General features: G+C 58.5%; 1 protein-coding gene across 1 annotated transcript; it reads right to left on the bottom strand.

Moving 5' to 3' along the window:
• Window positions 1–2,952: 2,952 nt before the first annotated feature.
• TMEM132E (transmembrane protein 132E) lies at window positions 2,953–15,761 on the bottom strand. Its single transcript, XM_032843292.1, has 8 exons — window positions 14,662–15,761; window positions 13,100–13,246; window positions 12,632–12,824; window positions 11,569–11,712; window positions 9,168–9,373; window positions 7,117–7,405; window positions 6,020–6,211; window positions 2,953–5,091 (listed from the first exon to the last, which is right to left on the bottom strand). Exons 1-8 carry the CDS (start codon window positions 15,759–15,761, stop codon window positions 4,039–4,041), a joined length of 3,324 nt encoding a protein of 1,107 aa, XP_032699183.1. The 3' UTR covers window positions 2,953–4,038.
• Window positions 15,762–17,242: the final 1,481 nt, after the last annotated feature.

The following is a 17,242-nucleotide window of genomic DNA, read 5'->3' as shown; positions in this document are numbered from 1 at the left end:
CCCACTAACTGGCAAAGAGGCCATAGTGCTCTTCTGTTCTGTCTGTCCCCACACACTATCCATGATCTGTGCCTTCAGTGGTGGCCCCACAGGCTGCCCCCATCCCTGAGCACATGAAATCTCGAGAGACCCCTCTGTATGCCCCTCTCAACCTCCAAGTCTGTTTAACCTCATCCCCTTCCAACCGCCGATGGTGCTTAAGGATGCAGCAGGAAGAGGGTATCTTTGTAGCTGCCCGCTGGGTCACTTCCGAGCTGGAGACCATTGGCAAGTTACTCGCCCTCTCTGTGTTTCTACGTCTTTAACGTGGCAGTAATAATTCCTACCTCTCTAGACTCTTGTTAGTGATACAGGTGTTGAAACAGTGGGGCCTTGTGAGGGAGGTCAGTGGACACTGCCTAGCAGGGGTGATTTACATGTTTGTCCAAATGGGGAAATGAGGGCCCAGAGCTGGTGGTAGACCGGCTGAAGGTCACACAGCAAATGTACTGTCAGACTCTGGGAGTCCTTGCTGACCTGTCCTAGGAAGTATCCTCCCTTCAGGTGAGGGTTTCCTTTCTCTGGCCCATTTGTTGCATTTTCAGCCATCTCAGTTTGGCTTCAAGAAGCCTTCTCTTCAGGGGAGCAGCGTGCCTGGCACTTAGTAGGCACCTGTGAAGACTTGCTGAAGACAGGCATAGAGGCACATGCAGGGCAGGTGTGGACGGGTTCCTGGCAGGGGAGAGGGTGGTGGGCAGGGAGCTGAGCACCAGGGTGGGCAAAGGCTCGAGGTGCTTTTTCCATCCCTCCAGCTCTGCCTTTGCCAGGCCTGGCTGTCTGAGAAATCTCATTTTGCTAGCAAGCTGATTCATGGGCCTGGGGTCCTAGTGCTCCCTGAGCAGCTCTCTGTCAATAACTATTCTTTACAAGGTCCCTCGATTCGTTTTCGGGGTTGAAGACAATTTTTTAAAGAGGAGTTCAGTGCCAGGGCCATTCCAGAGGGGCTGTTAACTTAATGTCCTGCCTCGTTCCCTCCAAGCCTGTTCCCTCTTGAACTACACGAGGGTCAGGACTTGCCATTTCCAGCAATTGTTTCTGAGTTCTCGCATTTGGACGAGGGGTTGGGGGTGAGGAATGGAGAGGAAGGGGCACGGATTACCGGACAGGGTGGCAGGCCAGGCTCTGACTCCGTTATGAAGTTCTCCGGGTGACTCGGGCCAACAGTCCCCTTCTTTGGGGTCCCCCATGTGTGAAAGTGTGGAGGCTGACAGACACCATTATGGCCGTGTCCCCTTGGTTTCCTGGAGTGACCTGGTCTCTGTAGTTCATTTGGGCAGGAGGTCTCTGTCGAGCAGTGGCTCATGTCCCCTCCCCCTCATCCCAATGCGGGACCAAGGAGTTGGCAATTCCACATCCAAATGCCACGGTGTCCACCCAGCTCTGCTCCTGCTGCCTTGGTTCTTGTCCCTTCTGCTGCAGCATCCTCTGAACTGGTTCTCATGCCCCCCACCCCGAATTTTCCTCCGGTCACCAGGTCAGAGGGAAATAGCCCAAACCTCAAGTCTGAGCCTGACACCCCCACCCCTGCCCCGTCCATGCTGAACTCAGCACACTGCCTCTGGCTTCTGCAACTTCGCATGTGTATTTCGTGCTTCTTTTACCACTGGGGACTCCTATTCCAGAAATATGTGCATAGAAAAATAAAGGAAACATGTGCAGAGATATGGCAAAAAAAAAAATAAATAAAAGCATGGGGCATGGGGTGTGCGGCCTTCAGCCCTTTATGCCCACCAGCTTCCCCTCCCAGAATGCCCTTGGCTCCGTCCTTAGCAAACTCAGTTTGAGAATGTCTCCTCCCACCTCCTTTGTGTCCCACCAACCAAGGTTAAAACATCACACATGGCGTCAATCATTCCAGATAACCGTGGGCAGCTGACTTGTCCATCTTCCCAGCAGGGCTGGGGCTCCTAGGGGACAGGCCCCTGGTTTTGCCTCCATGCTCCCTGACAGGGCCTGGTGCACAGTAGGAGCCTAATGTGTTGAGTAGACCAATGGATCTTGAACATGAAGGCCCCAGAAACTCCCTTTGCTGAGAACCTCTAGGAGGAGGAGGGTCTGTGCTGGGAGCTTCAGTCTGCCCAGCAACCCGAGGGCTGCCGTGATCTGTTGAGCAGATGACTGTGGAAGGCAGGCTTCCTTCCATGCTGGGCAGCAGCATGTTGGGGCAGGTACCAGTGCAGCCCTAGTCCTGTCCCTGGTACCTTGAGGCACAGATTTCGGTGGCTGTAGCCACCTGGCTGGGCCCCTGGAGGCTGGCCTGGCAGCCTGCTCGGCTCTTGCCTCTGGCCAGGCCTCCTGTCTCCACCCTCATCTCCACCCACCCCAAGGCTGCTGCCCATTCTGGGGAGTGGCAACCCGGGGCTGTGGAGGCCCTGGGCAAACACACAGGCCAGATGGGCCCAGGGGCTGTGGACTAGCCCTTGCTAGTCCTCCTGAGAGGGAGAGGCGCACCCAGCCGTGTGTTCTCTCTCCTGCCTGGCTCTCTGCCATAGAGACCGCCTCCCCCCCCAGGCTTTCCTCCATGGAGAGGGGAAGCCTCCCTGAGTGTGACAGTGACAGGCAGGGACCTGCTGGGGTTGGGGGGACTGAAGGTGGAAAGGAATCAGACACCAATCTTTTTTCAACTCCCCACCCCACCCCAGCCTTTTCTCTGGAGGCCCTGAGGCTTGCCCCACCTTCCCAAATCATTGAGGGCAACACCTAGAGGAGGTACCTCTTTGTAGGGGAACTTTCTGGGTCAGTACGTCCTCAGCCCCAGGGTCCAAACGGATGTGAATGTCGGAGCGGCAGCAGGCCTGTGGCCCGGCTCAGCCGTGTTTTGATCTCAGGCCATTTAGTGTGTCCACAGTGTGCGTGTGCGTGTGCGTGTGCACGCACGCACCGGGGCGAGACACAGAGCCAGGCACTATGCACTTCCTCTTCTCCAGGAGCTGCTGCTCCGGTCCAGTCTGGTCACCCCCATTTATTTAAGAAAATCAGACACAGTGGTGGGTAGAACCCAAGAGAGAAGGGGCTGTGGGCTGGGAGGGGTGGGGAGACGCCTGGCTCCCGGCTGCCTTGGCCTGTCCCAAGGTCCTCCACAGCATGTCCCCTGGTACCCTCTCCCCCTCCCACCAGATTCTTCTTCCTGGGGGGAGGGTGGCTTGCTGCCCCTGCGGAGAGGAAGGCATGGTCAGCAGAGCAGGAGGGGTGGGGCTAAGGCGCAGTGTTGACCTCGCTGTGGGCTCAGCAGGGGGACCCGGCTTCCCTGGGCTGCCCAGACCACAGTGCTGGGGTATGGTTTGCGAGGGGCAGACCCAGGGCTCCTCCCCACTGAGGCCCCTGCCCACAGCCAGTTGGGACAGAGGAGGGAGTCCTGAGATCTCAGGAAGGTGCCTGGCTTGGCCCAAGGCCCCTCTGTAGGGTCAGCTCCCAGGTCCTGGGAAGGGACCAGGGGCACCCAGAAGCCAGCAGATGCTACAAGTGTCCCCCCCGCCCCCCACCACCGATAGTTTGTCCACAGCAAGATCCTTGGCAGGGCAGGCCACGGCCACCTCCCCACCCTGCAGGACAGAAATCCCTGAATAGTGGTTTGAGAAAAGTCTTTGTGCAGCTTGTGACACAAGACCCCCCAAAGCCCCCCCAACACAGGGGGAAGACAGGGGACACGGGGGGCAGGGGCACAGTGTGGCCCACCTCACCCCAAGCTTGGCCTCCATGCCTCACTTTTGGGGCAGGGGGTTGTCTAAGATGGGAGGAGGTCTGGGAAGAGTGGAACAAGGCCCGGGATTGCTTTTCTCCTCAAAGCTCCTGAGGAAGGAGCCCTCCACCTTGGGTGGCAGAATCGGGTATGGGGTGAGGTGGCGGGAAGGACCCCGTAGGGTAGGCGGCCACCCAGCACGGAGCAAAGCTGCAGGGGCAGGGAGTACAAAATCCACGTCGGCCAGCCTGCGTCAGTGTGAGGGGGGTCCCAGCCATGTCCCTCACAGAGCCCACCCCCACCCCCAGGGGACGGCGCCTCTACGCGATCTCTTTGATTCTGCGCATGTAATTGTGCAGGTCTGGGGGTGCCGTGGGCCGCGTGGTGCCCGCCACATCCGGGCAGCCCCAACCCAGGTCCTCTTCGTCCTCCTCGTCCTCCTCGCCGGCGGGCACCGAGTCATAGGCCAGCTCCTCCGTGGGCAGCGTGGTGAAGGTGGTAAACTTGACCCGCTTGCGCTTGGAGGTGGGCGAGCTGGCAGGGTCCTCAGCCTGGTCGCGGGCCGAGCTTCCCGAGGAGCCGTCGCCCCGCCCGTGCACCTGGCTCTGCACGCTGGTCTGCGAGCTGCCGCTGCTGTGGTGGTCGCCGTGGCAGCAGGCAGGCACGGTCTCCAGCGGGTTGCCCGCGGGCGGAGACAGCTCTCCCTGCACCCGCAGTGGCTGCCCGTTGCCCAGGAACACCCAGTGGTGAGAGTGGTCCATGCTGGTCTGGCCCTCGGGCGGGATGCGCTTGTGCCGGTAGCGCAGCACGAAGACGATGCAGTTGATGAGGAAGACGAGGATGGCGAGGCAGAAGACGCCCAGCAGCGCGTACATGCCGATCTCCAGGTCCGTCAGCCCGCGCGGCATCTGCAGGAAGCCGGTGGGCAGCGGCAGGAAGTCTTCCGTGGGCGGCACGGCGCTGGCAGTGCCCGGGCCCGGGGCCTCAGCTGCTGGCATCGCTGTGCCCGGGGGGCCGGCTCCCCGGGCCTCGTCCTCGCCCCTGCCGGGGCCTGGCTGGCTGGGCCCTGGGTAGTCGTAAGTGGGGTCCTCCTCGTCCCGCCCAAAGTGCACCCGCAGGCCCACAGGGGTCGTGGCCAGCACACTCTTGCGTTTGGTTTTCTGGCAGCTCTCGGCAATGGTGAGCTCTGCACGCAGCAGATCCCCGGCGCCCTCGGCCTCCGCCACCACCAGCGGGAAGGCCCGGTCCTGGGTCACCGTAGCCACCCGCTCATCCAGGCTGCTCACCAGCAGCCCGTAGTCCCGGGGGCTGTAGAGGGAGAGGGGGGCTGTGGTGCCATCACTGTAGGAAAGCCAGAGGCTTAGAAGGGCTTCCTGGAGGAGAAAGAAGGGGACGGGAGTCAGAGAGCTAGTCCTGGCTGGCTTCCCTGCTAGGTGCTGGACAGATGCTGAGGTCTCTGAGGACAGGGACTGTGGTACTGTGGGTCCCAGCTGTATTCCCAGCCCTGGAACTGTTCCTGGCAGGTGGCAGGGCTTAGGAAGAACTGTGGGAGCAAGAAGTCCTCCTCTGGAGGTTGTGGGCAGGTAAGGGGCATGTTACTGCCCTAAGAATTTCCTTGTCCAATCGTCTTTCTCCCCTTGATAAGCTGAATGTATGTTCTGCCTTGGGTCGACCTTGAGCCCCCTTTGTTGCAGGAGTAACCCCATATCTCCATGCCTGACCTTGGGATCATCCCCATTAGACATGTGGAGACTGAGAACACATATGCCATCTCAGCCTTCTCCTCTGTTAAAACATTCTGAAAATTGCCTTCCCTGTGGATGAGGAAGCAGGGCCCTGAGAGAAGGGATTGGCCTGGGGTCACGGAGCAAGTTAGGGGCAGGGGGACTCCAGGCTCAGTGCTCGACACCTGCCTTCTTGCTCCCTGTGCTCCTGCCTGTCACCTTTCTGCCTCTGTCCTGCGCCCTGGTGCATCTGTTGGGGGCTGCAGCTGGGGCTCCAGATATGGGTGAGGGTAATTCCTAGGGGTGGAGGCAGAGGTGATGGGCTGTCTGAGAATCCGGGAGGGGGAGCCCTCAGCAGGAACATCTCGGGGTGGCAGGTACCAGAAGTGAGATCTTGGCTGGACTCCCTGTGCAGATGGCAGGGAACGGGGTGGGCCAGGTGTGCTGGGCACCAATAGTGGACAGATCTTCCATTAAAGCCTGAATTTGGGGGGCTCATGGCACAAGGACAAACTGGAATTGCCTTCATCCTTTCACACTGCAAGCCCCCCGGCTAGCAGGCTGGGCACCCGGTTACCTGCTTGAGGAAGCTGAGGGTCTGCTGGGCAGCCGTGGTGGCCAGGATGGTGTGACTGCTCCCTGGGCTGGGCCGCAGGGAGAGGGCGAGGCTGGCCACCACCTGGGCCTGCAGCTGTGTGATGCTGACCTTCTCCTCCGTCACTGTTAGCAGCGTCTCCCCAAGCACAGACTCCGTCAGTGGGGACACCACCTGAGACAGAGTGGAGCAGGGGTGGGCCAAGGCCAGGAAAGCAGCATCCTCAAGATTCCCAGCCATAAAGGAATCCCAGTGTTGCTGGAAGAGAGGGCCAGAGCGTGGGGTGGGGGTGGGGGTGGGCAGGGGGAGGCTGGACTCTTGGGTCCTGCTTTAGGGCTATAGCTGGGAACCAGGGTCCAGAGGCCAAGTGAGGTTCAGGGGCTTGCAGGAGCCAGGCAGGAACACAGATGAGAGAGGTGGGCAGATTCTAGGGTAAAAAATAGACCCCCACACCGATAAATAGCGATTGATCTTGGGGAGACAAAAGGGAGTGGTGGGGACTGTGGCAAACAGAACTTGTGCTCATGCAGTATTGACTCCATCCAGTTAGTGCCAGGTGGGAATGCAGGCCCAGGGTTGCCAGAATCATTGTCTGTAAAACCGGAAGTCTAGATCTTTAAAAACGAGAGAGCTCCCAATGTTTCAGTGATGAAATCAGCTGCTTTACAGATAAATGCAACTGGAGGCGGTTTGTAGCCCGTGGGTCACACTATTCACTACCTCTTAGAGGGCAGATTTCTACCCAGGCACCCAGCTGTAGAGGAGGAGGGTCAGACTTGAGTTCCTAGGTCCCCAAATTCCCTTTTCTGAGCCCCCTCTCCTCACCCAAACCTGCTCTCAGGGACCACACCAAGCCATACAGGGTTGGTAAAGGTCGCCGGGTCTTGCAAGGGAGATTGTCCTCCAAGGAGAAGTGAGAGGATCTTAACCTCTGACAGTGGGGTTTCAGGAGGTGGGGGGAGCAGGGCACAGGGCAGCGAGTGTGTTTTGGGGGCCTGCCGGGGTTGATCCCAGGGACAGAATCCCTGTCCCTCCTGGGACGTCTGTGTTCTCTGCCCACACAGTGCCCCTGTGCCTACCTTGAAGGGGGTGGTGCCCGGCTCCAGGCCCGCCAGTGTGCTGCTGTCCACCATGCGTGCCACTCGGGGGTCCCCCACCCGCATGAAGTCGCTGACCAGGTCAGTGACCTCCACCAGCCAGTCCGGGCCCAGCATGGGGACCACCTGGTCGGCGCCCTCGGACGATGTTGTGTGGAACTGCGTGAAGACCTGCAGAGTCGCGTGCTGATACTGCAAGGTGCAGCCGCGGCTGGCGCTCGGCCGCCGCTCCTCCTCCTCCTCGTCCTCATCCTCACTCTCCCGGGCCGACCTGGAGTGGGGAGGCCAAGGGTCAGGGCTCCTCACCGGCCTCCGACCTGCACAAGTCACTCCCTCACCCGTGCGGGCTGCGGGCTCCGCCCTGGCTCCCGACCCGGTCCCACTCCTTCTGTCTCTGATCAGCTGGGAGCCAGGTGTCCCCAGCCTTTTCTCTCCCAGAAACGTAACTTCCTGCCCCTCCCTTGGCACCGTCGGCCTCTGTGGGTCTTCACCCATGCCTGGAAATCAGCGGCGTTGGACCCTGACAAGCGCGGTCTCTTTCTCAGCACTGAGCACACGCCTGGCCCTGTTCTCCGCTCTCAACTGGGGAGAAGGCACTCCTTGCTCAGAGCGCCAGACTGCTCGGCTGGGGGTGCCCTGACGGCTGGGTGCGAACAGAACCTGGAAGGGATGAACTTGGAGATTTGGCTGAGATTTCCAAGTAGCGTGTGGAATGTGTGGCCTGGTTCCTCCTGCTGCTTCTAGGAAAACCCAAGAGGAGAGAGGTAAACTGAGCCAAGCACCAGGAAGCAAAAGGGAGGCAAGACTGGATGAATCGGGAAATTCAACCTATCCAGGTTGGTGAAGATGCTAAAACCAGGAGATTCGCGGTCCGGAGAGCACGCTCTGGAGAGAGCGAGCCAAGGACATGGTTAGCGTTTTGCTACTGCTGTGGAAAAGAAACCAGAATATCCATCCACAGAGGGCTCTCTCACCTGGGCTGACTCATCCTCACCACCATGCTGAGGTACATGCTAATGTGCCCATTTTGCAGACGAAGAAATGGGGCATACAGAGAGTTTGTGTTAAGTAGTCCAAGGTGGCCCAGCTAGGAAACGGCAATCAGGATTTAAACCCAGCCTATCTCACTTCACAGTGCACTACGCCCCTGTGAACTCAAAGCAAGCCCAGGAGCTGGTCCCGGGGCAGAATCACAGACTCCCTCCCAAACCCACTGGGTCAGAATCGGCACTTTAACTGGCTCCTTGGGCGACCACATGCACGTTCAAGTTTGAGAGGCTCAGATCCACACGGCCTGGCTCTTCCTGATCTCTGCATAATTGAACTGAGCCCAGCTCTTCTTGACCACCACTTCTCCCCCAGCCCAGCCCCTCCCCATTTCGCTGCCCACCCCTCTTCCTCCCTCCGCCCTGCTGGCTCTTCCCTCCAGCAGCAGTGTGGGGTGAATGGAGTACATGCCCCTGAGATGCACACTCAGGTGCATGAGGTGCCCCCCAGTGAGGGATCCTGGTGTGAGTCACTGCATGGCTCGGTTGGTACACACGAGTGTGCCCTTGGCGTTCACAGGCTGAGGCACCCACATACAGGTTTTGTCTTTGGCCTGGCTGCTCTCTCACCCTGTCTTCCCAGCCAACTCCTTTCCACTCATTCTTTAAAACTTAGCCAAGAGTCACCTCTTTCAGGAAGCCTGCCTTGACTTATCCTAGAGGAAGAGATGGTTCTCTCCTCTGTGCCCCTTGATTCCCCACACAGAGGGCTTCCTGTGTCCACCATGTCCTGTGGCATGTACAGGACAGCCTCCCTGCTGGACCCAGACCATGGCTGGGTCAGGCACTGGTCACACTCACCCCATATCTCAAGCACCCATCAGTGCGCGGCACACAGTAGCTGCTCAGTAAATGTTTGTTGACTGCCTAACCGACCAGCAGCCTGTGTATACCCGGGGCCTCATACACATATGTGGATCAGACCCCATGCCAGGGCCGGGTCCACCTGTGAGTATCCCGAGTATCCAGTGTGTGGAAGGGCATTACCTCCGGTCGGGGAGGATAGGCACCCTCCAGCCCTTCACTTGGCTGAGGCGTGCATCCGAGAGCTCGATGTGCAGGGGCAGCTTGGGGACCCAGACTGTCATTTCCAGAGGGGCATTGAGGATGTCATAGCGGAAGGTGACCCTGGCGTTCATGGACCCGCGCGACTCCTTTCCACTAACAAACACGTAGTCGCAGCTGCTGGATACCTGGGGCGGGGGGAAGAGGGAGGTGTTAGCTTTGGGTATCCCTGTTCCCATTATTTCTTCACAGATCATCATCTCTCAGTGGCTACTATGGGAGGTTTTTGCTCCCTGGCAAGGGGTGAACATGCACCTGCCTTTACAGAAGGCTGCTTCTGATGGGGCAGACCACACCTCAGAGGAGCATTAAGGCTGAGGGACCCCAAGCTGGCTCCCCTTCCCAACATGACTTCTTGTGCCCTGGCGTGGGTGTCTTTTGGTGGTGTACTCCACGGTAGAGAGGGATGTGTCCTGAACTCATGATTCCCCCCTGGCCCCCCTGGCCCTGCGGCCCCCGGAAAATAAGCAGCTGGTTAATTTCTGAGGCAGGGACTGTTCTAGCCAGGGGTGGAGGTAGGGGATGGAGAGAGGAAAAATCAGGACAGACAGGTGGCTGGCTGCCACCAGTGGGTACAGCTTATACAAATGCATGCCCACCAGGTCCCCGACTTACATTCCCAGAGGTTCCTTGGGTGGGCACGTGCCTGCCGAACACATCTCGGGAGACACCTGTGCCAGTCCGCAGGACAGATACGGGTGGGTGTATACATCAAGTGTGCCCAGTAGGTAACCTGGCACACTCTGGAGTAAATCTCATGTGCAATGCGTTGAGGTGCTCCTGCTGGTACACGCCCATGGGTGCACACCCTCGCATTTGGGGAGGATCTGATCATGTGGCTGGTGGGCTCATGACATTCTGAAGACTCTGCTGGGGCCAGGGAGGGTGCCAGGACTCTGGCTCATCTCTCACGAGCCCCTGGCTGTTCGCAAACTCCTGCTAGCTCCCTTAATCATCTCAGGTGGGGGTGGTAGGACGTGGGACAGCAGCCCCGCCAGAAATGCTCATTTCCCACTTCAGAAGGCAGAGAACTCCATCTGAAGGCTGGCAAATTCCACCCTGAGTGCTGGCAGACTCCATAAAGAACCCGAGTGTATTCCATTGAGAGTGGAAACAAATTCCATTTCGAATCCTTGTGAATTCCCTTTGGTATCTAAGCAGTCAAGACTTTGCTCTGGTCCACTCTGCAGCCGGAGTGGCAGAGCCTGGGGGGCAGAGGCAGGATGAGGGCCTTTGCAAGCAGGTCCGTTTTTCTCCTGTCCCAGCCTGCCAGCCCTGGAAAGTCCCACGGGCCTGGGCAAGGTTTCTACTCCCCAGGCACCAGGCCATCGGCTCCTGCTCATTCGGGGTGAGGGGTCATTCTTCCTGGATGTGGGAGGGATGAGGTGAGGCTCCAGCTCCCCAGAGCTGGGGGGATCTGGGGCAGAGTGTGGAGAGACAGAGCATACACACTCCAGCCCCAGTTAGCCAGAGGGATAAGGACACCCACGGCCCACTCCTCCTGCTCTCCTTCAGCCTGAGCTATTTACAGGCTCAGGGAACAGATTCCCTTTCCTGATCATCTGATTTGGGCACCTGCTGGAGGCTGGCCCGATAAACAGCTCACCCACCACACCGACACCAGGACTGCCGCTCTCCTGCATCACTGCCTGTCCCACTGCCTGTGACTGCTGTCTGAAGGGGTAAATCTGGAGGCCCTCCTGGGGAGGTGGCAAACTAGGTGGGTCCCTTGAGTCAGATGGCTGTCCTGTTTGTCAGGCTGTGAGGACCTGGGGCCCAGAGTGGGTCTCTGGGGAGAGAGCTGTGGGAGGGGCCTGTAGGAGTTGGAGGATTTGAGGGGTGGGGGGTGGGCCCTGAGCAGGTCCTTCCTTATATAACCTTAACTCACATGCTTCTGGGGCTTCATCTCTGAGCTGAATCTCCTCCATTCGGGCACCAGCACTGGGTTCAGGGCACATACTCGAGAGGCCTCCTTCCCACCCTTGTTGCCTTGCCCGGTGTCTGTCCGGGCAGGGGCTCAGTCATCACTTGATGTGTTGGATTGAGCTCAGGCTGTCTGCCTGCTCCCCTCTGCCTGCCAGATGGTCTCTTTCATATTTCTGCAGGAAGCCCTCCAGGACCAGCAGTACCCGGGCTTTTCTTCACCCCCACTAGTCACAGATGCCTGAAGCTATTCCTGCCACCCCCCGACCCCCCAGTTTCTCCTCCTCTTGCCTGCCACGGGGAGCTGCTTGGGATGCGAATTCCCTCTGGCTTGGGTTTCTGCTCCCCCTGAAGTTCTGAGGCCCTTTTCCCAGGGGGCCCCCATCTCTAGGAAACCCACCTTGATGATGTCCTCATTGTCAGATTCACATTCCACTAGGGCAGAGACATCTAGGACAAGACCAGTCACCTCGATGGCGATGACCTTGACCGGGATGGCCACCGTCCTGCCCGTCAGGATAGCAGTGTTGATGATTTCGGTGTCCTGCAGGGAGGGTGGGGCCCTGCTGAGCAAGGGGCACCTGTGTGCCTCCACTCTCCCAGGACACGCCAGCCAAGCCCAGGCTCCTGACTACCCTACCCATCGCTTGCACGGCCTTCCCCTGGGGACACCTGCACACATATGCGTAGAGGTGCAGCTGTCCAGTTTTCACTCATCTCAGATGCTCTGCTTGCTTGGCCTCCTGCTGTAGCCTTCTGGTCTACCTCCCTCCGCTACCATGAAATAGCCCTTCCCGGGTCCCCCAACCACCTTATCTTTGAAAACTTATATGCCTCTCAGAGTCACATCCAACACATCTGCCTGGCCATTCCAGGTGCCCCTGGGCTGGCCCGGTGTCCCTCTGGCCATTGCAGGTGCCCTGGGCTGTTTGGAGACAATCACTCCAGCCTCACCACCTCATGGCACCCTTCCCACATGCACTGCACCTTAGGACAGACGACTCCCATTCCCATCCCCACACCTTTGCCCATGGGATCCCTGCCTAGAGCACCCTCCTCACCATCTCTGATTGTATGAGCCCTTCCTTCCACCTGTCCTTCAAGGCTCAACCGCACGACCCCCTCCTCCAGGAAGCCTCTCCTGAGTGGCCTTTCCATGGGTGACTTTTCCCACCTCTGGCTCCCTGAGCATCTGCAGTCCTACTCCAGTACCAGGCACAGAGTGCCGCCTGCTTCCAGTGAGTGTGCGCACGCACACGCGCGCGCACACACACACACACACACGCACACACCCCTCCGCTCACAGGCACGCCTGGGTGCAGGAGACAGTCACACACTTGGGCGCAGTTCCCCGCGTACACATGCCCTGATCCATACGCACGCTCAGCCGGGCACACGTTGGTCACGCACAGGCACCCATGACAGACACACGCGTCCACGGACCCGGCCGCCGCCCTGCTCACCATGGCCAGGGGCAGGATGGCCTGCACATCCCGCTGGATGACCGTCAGCTCGGTGACCGCCCGCTCCAGGTCAGGCAGGGCGCTGTGGCCGCGGTAGTCGACGTGCCACATGATTCTCCGCTTGACCGACTGGCTGGTGAAGTTCTCCATCTCAAAGTCCAGCTGCAGGATCTCCAGTGGCCCCTGGCCTTCCCTGCAGGGTCAGGGCGGGAAGCAGAGCCCGGGAGGAAGGGCTGCGAGCCGCCCAGAAGCTCTGAAACCCCTGGTAGGCCCACCCCCCCACAGCCCTCCTTGGCAGCCTGCCAGCTGGGGCTTTCGAGCCTTCTCCGGTCACCCCAGGTGCCCCAGCCTGGACCTAGAGTCCCCAGCACCAGAGCACCGGCCCTCCTGCCAGCCTGGCTTCCTCCATCAAGGGTCCCCCACCCCTTCTCGGTGCCGTCCAGCAAGGAGGTGGGCAGAGGTGCTTACCAGGGGGGCAGCGGGGTGCCCTGGGCCCAGGCCACATCCACGGTGGCTGTTGAGTGCTTTGCCCCAGTCAGCAGCTCCGAGGTCACGTGCCACTGGCCGCTCCGTGACTTGGTGCCCAGAAGGGTCACACCCTTCTTGGCCTTCACCCTGGGACAACGTGGAAAAAAGGAAAGGGAGACAGTCAGCCTAGGGCCCAGTGACTGCCTGCCTGGCCAATCCCGCCCCCCAACCCCAGGATGGGGCTGGGAGTAGGGGGAGCAGGTGAGTAATTCACCCCAGTAAATTATCCTGGACTCAATGCTGGCGATGAACCTGGGGAATCTGGTATCATGTAGCTGAAACCTCCAACCCTCCGTGGAGGCTTCAATCACTTCTACCATATCTCTCTGCCAAGCTTTTATCAAACCTCTACTTGCATACCTCAGTGACAGGAGACTCACTACTGCACACATCCCATTCCATTCTTAGAAAGCCCCTAAGGACTAGAAACCCCTTTCCTACATTTAGCTGAAGTATAACAGTCATGGGTTCTGCCCCGGCAAGAGAGAACAACTCTCCTTCATTTCAATTGTAACAGTTCTTCAGACAGTGGGAGGAGGGCAGGTGTTTCCTAAGTCTTCTTTGTTACTTTTTGCCATAGCTTTAAGTTAACCCTTGCAGTTAGGGTTCAACCCTTGCAACTAGGTCTAGTCACCCTCCTCTGGACACTAAACACATGGGCATTGTGGCCTATACGAAATACAACACTTCAGCTGTGCTCTGATTAATATTGACTAAAGAAGAACAGTGACCACCTCCTGAATTCTACATATTCTACTCCTGTTAATGCAGCCCAAGATCTGTGATGACTGATTTAAATCATATTCACATTCATGTATCAATAAATCAGGTCTATCCCTCCCAGGAATATCTGAACTTTAAGAAGGCAAAATTTAACTCAAAGAAGTTGGAGGTCAATGGCAATGTTTTGGGTCCTGTGCATAATGCCTGGGGCGGGGGAGATATTTTGGTGGGGCCCTTGATACGACCGACTTAAAGTATTTCTGAGTTTGTGAACTGTATCCTGTTCAGGGTGTAGAAAAGGCTGGGACTCCTGGAAATTTTTTCTCCCAACTCCAGGATTGGGCAAATGTCCTGACACATGGACAGACTACTGCTCATCTTTTGGCTCCCAGCCAATGGGCTGCTCTCTGATCTCCATTTCTTCTCTTTGGCCTTGGTCTCCTCACCTAAAATGAGAGTTGCACTAGCTAACATCTAGTGCAACCCCATTCTCTCATTCTTGATACCTATGCTTGTGAAAACTGACATTTCTCCTTGACGGTTTCCCTGAGCTACAGAGGTCAGAGGTCGGGCAGAAATTTTTGCTGTCATTAAGCCAGTGAAAACATGGACTCAGGTAAATAAGGTGTCTTCTTGAAGTTGCTCAAGTGATAAATGGAAGAGGATGCTGGCCAGGCAGGCAGGCAGGCAGGGGCTCGCCCCTACAAGGCAGCGAGCTATGCACTTACTTGACCCCTGAAGGGAAGGCAGACCCCCCCCCCCACCCACCAGCCCCCTACCTGAGTGTGAAATGCTCCACGCTGGGGCTGGAGGGAGAGGAGGAGTTGGGGGCCAGGTAGAGGAGAATGCTGAGCACCTCCCCAGGCTTGAGGGGCCGATCGGGCAGGCGGATCATCAGGTTGCTGTCCAGCCGGTGCTCCTGCAGGGCCCTCCTGGGGGGCGGGCGGAACAGGCTGATGCTCCCGATGCGCAGCAGTGGGTGCTGGGTGGGGCTCTCGGCGCGGGCGCCGGTCCCCGGCCCGGCTCCCCGACGTGCGCCCCCGCAGCCGCCCGACGCGTCGGGGGCATGGAGGGTGTAGTAGAGTTCGGCCTGCTGACTCTCCCCCGTGGCCTCCGGGTCTAGCCCGTCCGGAGACTTGCGCCGGGTGGTGGGCGGCGCGGCGGGGGCGGGGGGTCCGAACCAGGCCAAGGGCAGCTCGGCCCGCACCAGGCAGGTGGCCAGGCCCCCGCTGAGGCGGCAGGAGCTCTTGACCTCCCGGGCGTCCCGGAAGGCGTGCAGGCGGACACAGGGCAGTCGCTCGGTGACGCCAAAGTCGTCCCAGTCGCGGCCAGCCACATAGAACAGCACCTGGGCCACCGGCTGCGAGGCGGGCACGCGGGCGCGGACGATGAAGGCTCGCACCTTCCAGTTGACGGTCAGGCGCTCAGGGATGTCCAGGGTGCTGGATGGCTGCAGCAGCTCCCGGGCCACCACCTGGCTGGTGCTGAAGGGCCCCAGGGAGACGTTGAGGACGGGCAGCTCCTTGGTCTGGAACACCACGAAGGGCTCCGAGCGCTGAAGGGAGCCGTTGGCGACCGCAGGCGGCGGGGGCCGCGCGTCCCGCAGGAAGAAGGCCAGCCGAGTCCGCGACAGGCGGTAGCTGACCGGCAGCACGGGGCTGGCCTGCGGCCCCGGGGGGCTGGGGCTGGCTGGGTGGGAGCGGCCGGAGGCTGGGGACAGACAGAGGCAAGAGCCCGGAGGGGTCAGCGGAGGCTGGGCTGGGACTTCTGGGCACCCCAGCCTCCCACCCCCGTGGGGGGCGTCAGCTCCAACCCCGCTTCCCCCTTCACCACTGCCTCTTTTGCCCCAGCATGGGGGCGGAGGTAGGCCTGATAGCATCGCAAAGCATGGTGAAGCTTTAGAGGCTTTCTTCCCTGGCATTCTCATCTGTAAAATGAGGATAAAATGGGCTTCTGCCTGGAAATGTGGTTGTGAAGATTTACCAGTAGTGTGCACAAAGGGCTGCGAGCGGAGTGTGGTCCTGGGAAGGCGGGGGCTCTGGGGGTTACAAGCTACTCAGCACTCTGCAGGCATTGGCCTGTTTAATGCTCAGATGGACTCTCCCAGCCAGGTATTCTACCTCTCCTTGGATTTGATCTGTTTTCTATAAATAATTTCTCTTTTTTGAGAGCCTGTTCTTGTATCTCACAGGTCAAGGTGTGGAATGCTTAAGCAACTTACCCAAGTCACCTGAGTGACAGGGGCCAGGATTATGATTTGAACCCCGGGCCACCTGACTCTCAAAGCCAAGGCCGTTCCTGCCCCAACTGTCGAAGAGGGTGCAGGGCCCCCAGAGATCCCTTATTTCCTACTCGTCCCCCCAACCCCATGCGCTATACACTCAGGGAATTTGACCCCAGTCTCCCAAACACAACGTGGACCTTGGGTCTGACGTCTCTGGTCCCCATATCTGTGCAGAACCCGGCCAAATTCTAGCAATTCCACTTGTTGACTCTGGGGTGTGTCCCAAGCTGTCCTCGTCCTCCATCCCCGGAACCCTGCCCCAATTCTGGCCTGGATGCTGTTGCTAGGACGACACATGGCATGACTGGTTCTCCCCTCTCCCCGTAATCATCTCCCCGGCATCCCCTCCCTCCACAGCAGCGGAGTGATGTGCTCGTCCTGGACACAGATGGGAGTTGTGGGCCCCTCACTGCCGGCCCAACTCCCGCTGGAGACTGTCAAGGAATAGGAAGGACCAACATGTAGGGGTTCGAGGTTTGAGAAGCAGTTCTGGATCTTGCCATGGACCCCTGAGTCACTTTCCTTATATTTAAAATCAGGGTAATAATAACAATGCTGATCTTGAAGGATGTGGTGCTGTCACTGTTCTGTTCTCGAGAATCAAGTAAGAAAGCACTCTATAAATTAGGCAATGCCATGTCACTGTAAATATTAGGAAAGAATCTCTCCCTTTTGCTTACAAAACAAACTCCAAACTCACCTTGAGCTGGACTGTGATCCTCTACAATGGAGTTTCAGGCTGCCCTTTCTCAACTGTTCCCCCCAAGTTCCCACTGACAATGTGACCGGACACCTTCTGGCTTTAGCACTCGCCAATGCCATCTTATCTCCCCTCCTTGGCTCCTGCCATGCCCTCTAAGTCAAATTCACTGCTTTTCTAACTGTATACATCCAGATAGGAATCTTCCTCCACGGTCCAGCGCCAATGCCACATCCTCCATGAAGTCCTCCAAGATATGACCTCAATTCCCGGGATGTTACTTCTCTGAGGGAACCTCTCATCTTGTCTTGTGTGGAAGTTAGTTATCTATGAAGCTGTGCACTGAGCAAGCCTTCCACAAGATGTGGCTGATTGG

The sequence above is a fragment of the Lontra canadensis genome, unplaced genomic scaffold (genome assembly GCF_010015895.1).
Source record: "Lontra canadensis isolate GAN:19392208 unplaced genomic scaffold, GSC_riverotter_1.0 scaffold137, whole genome shotgun sequence".
Lineage (NCBI taxonomy): Eukaryota > Metazoa > Chordata > Mammalia > Carnivora > Mustelidae > Lontra > Lontra canadensis.
The sequence above is the reverse complement of the archived record's forward strand: the minus strand, read 5'-3'. Positions and strand labels throughout refer to the sequence as shown.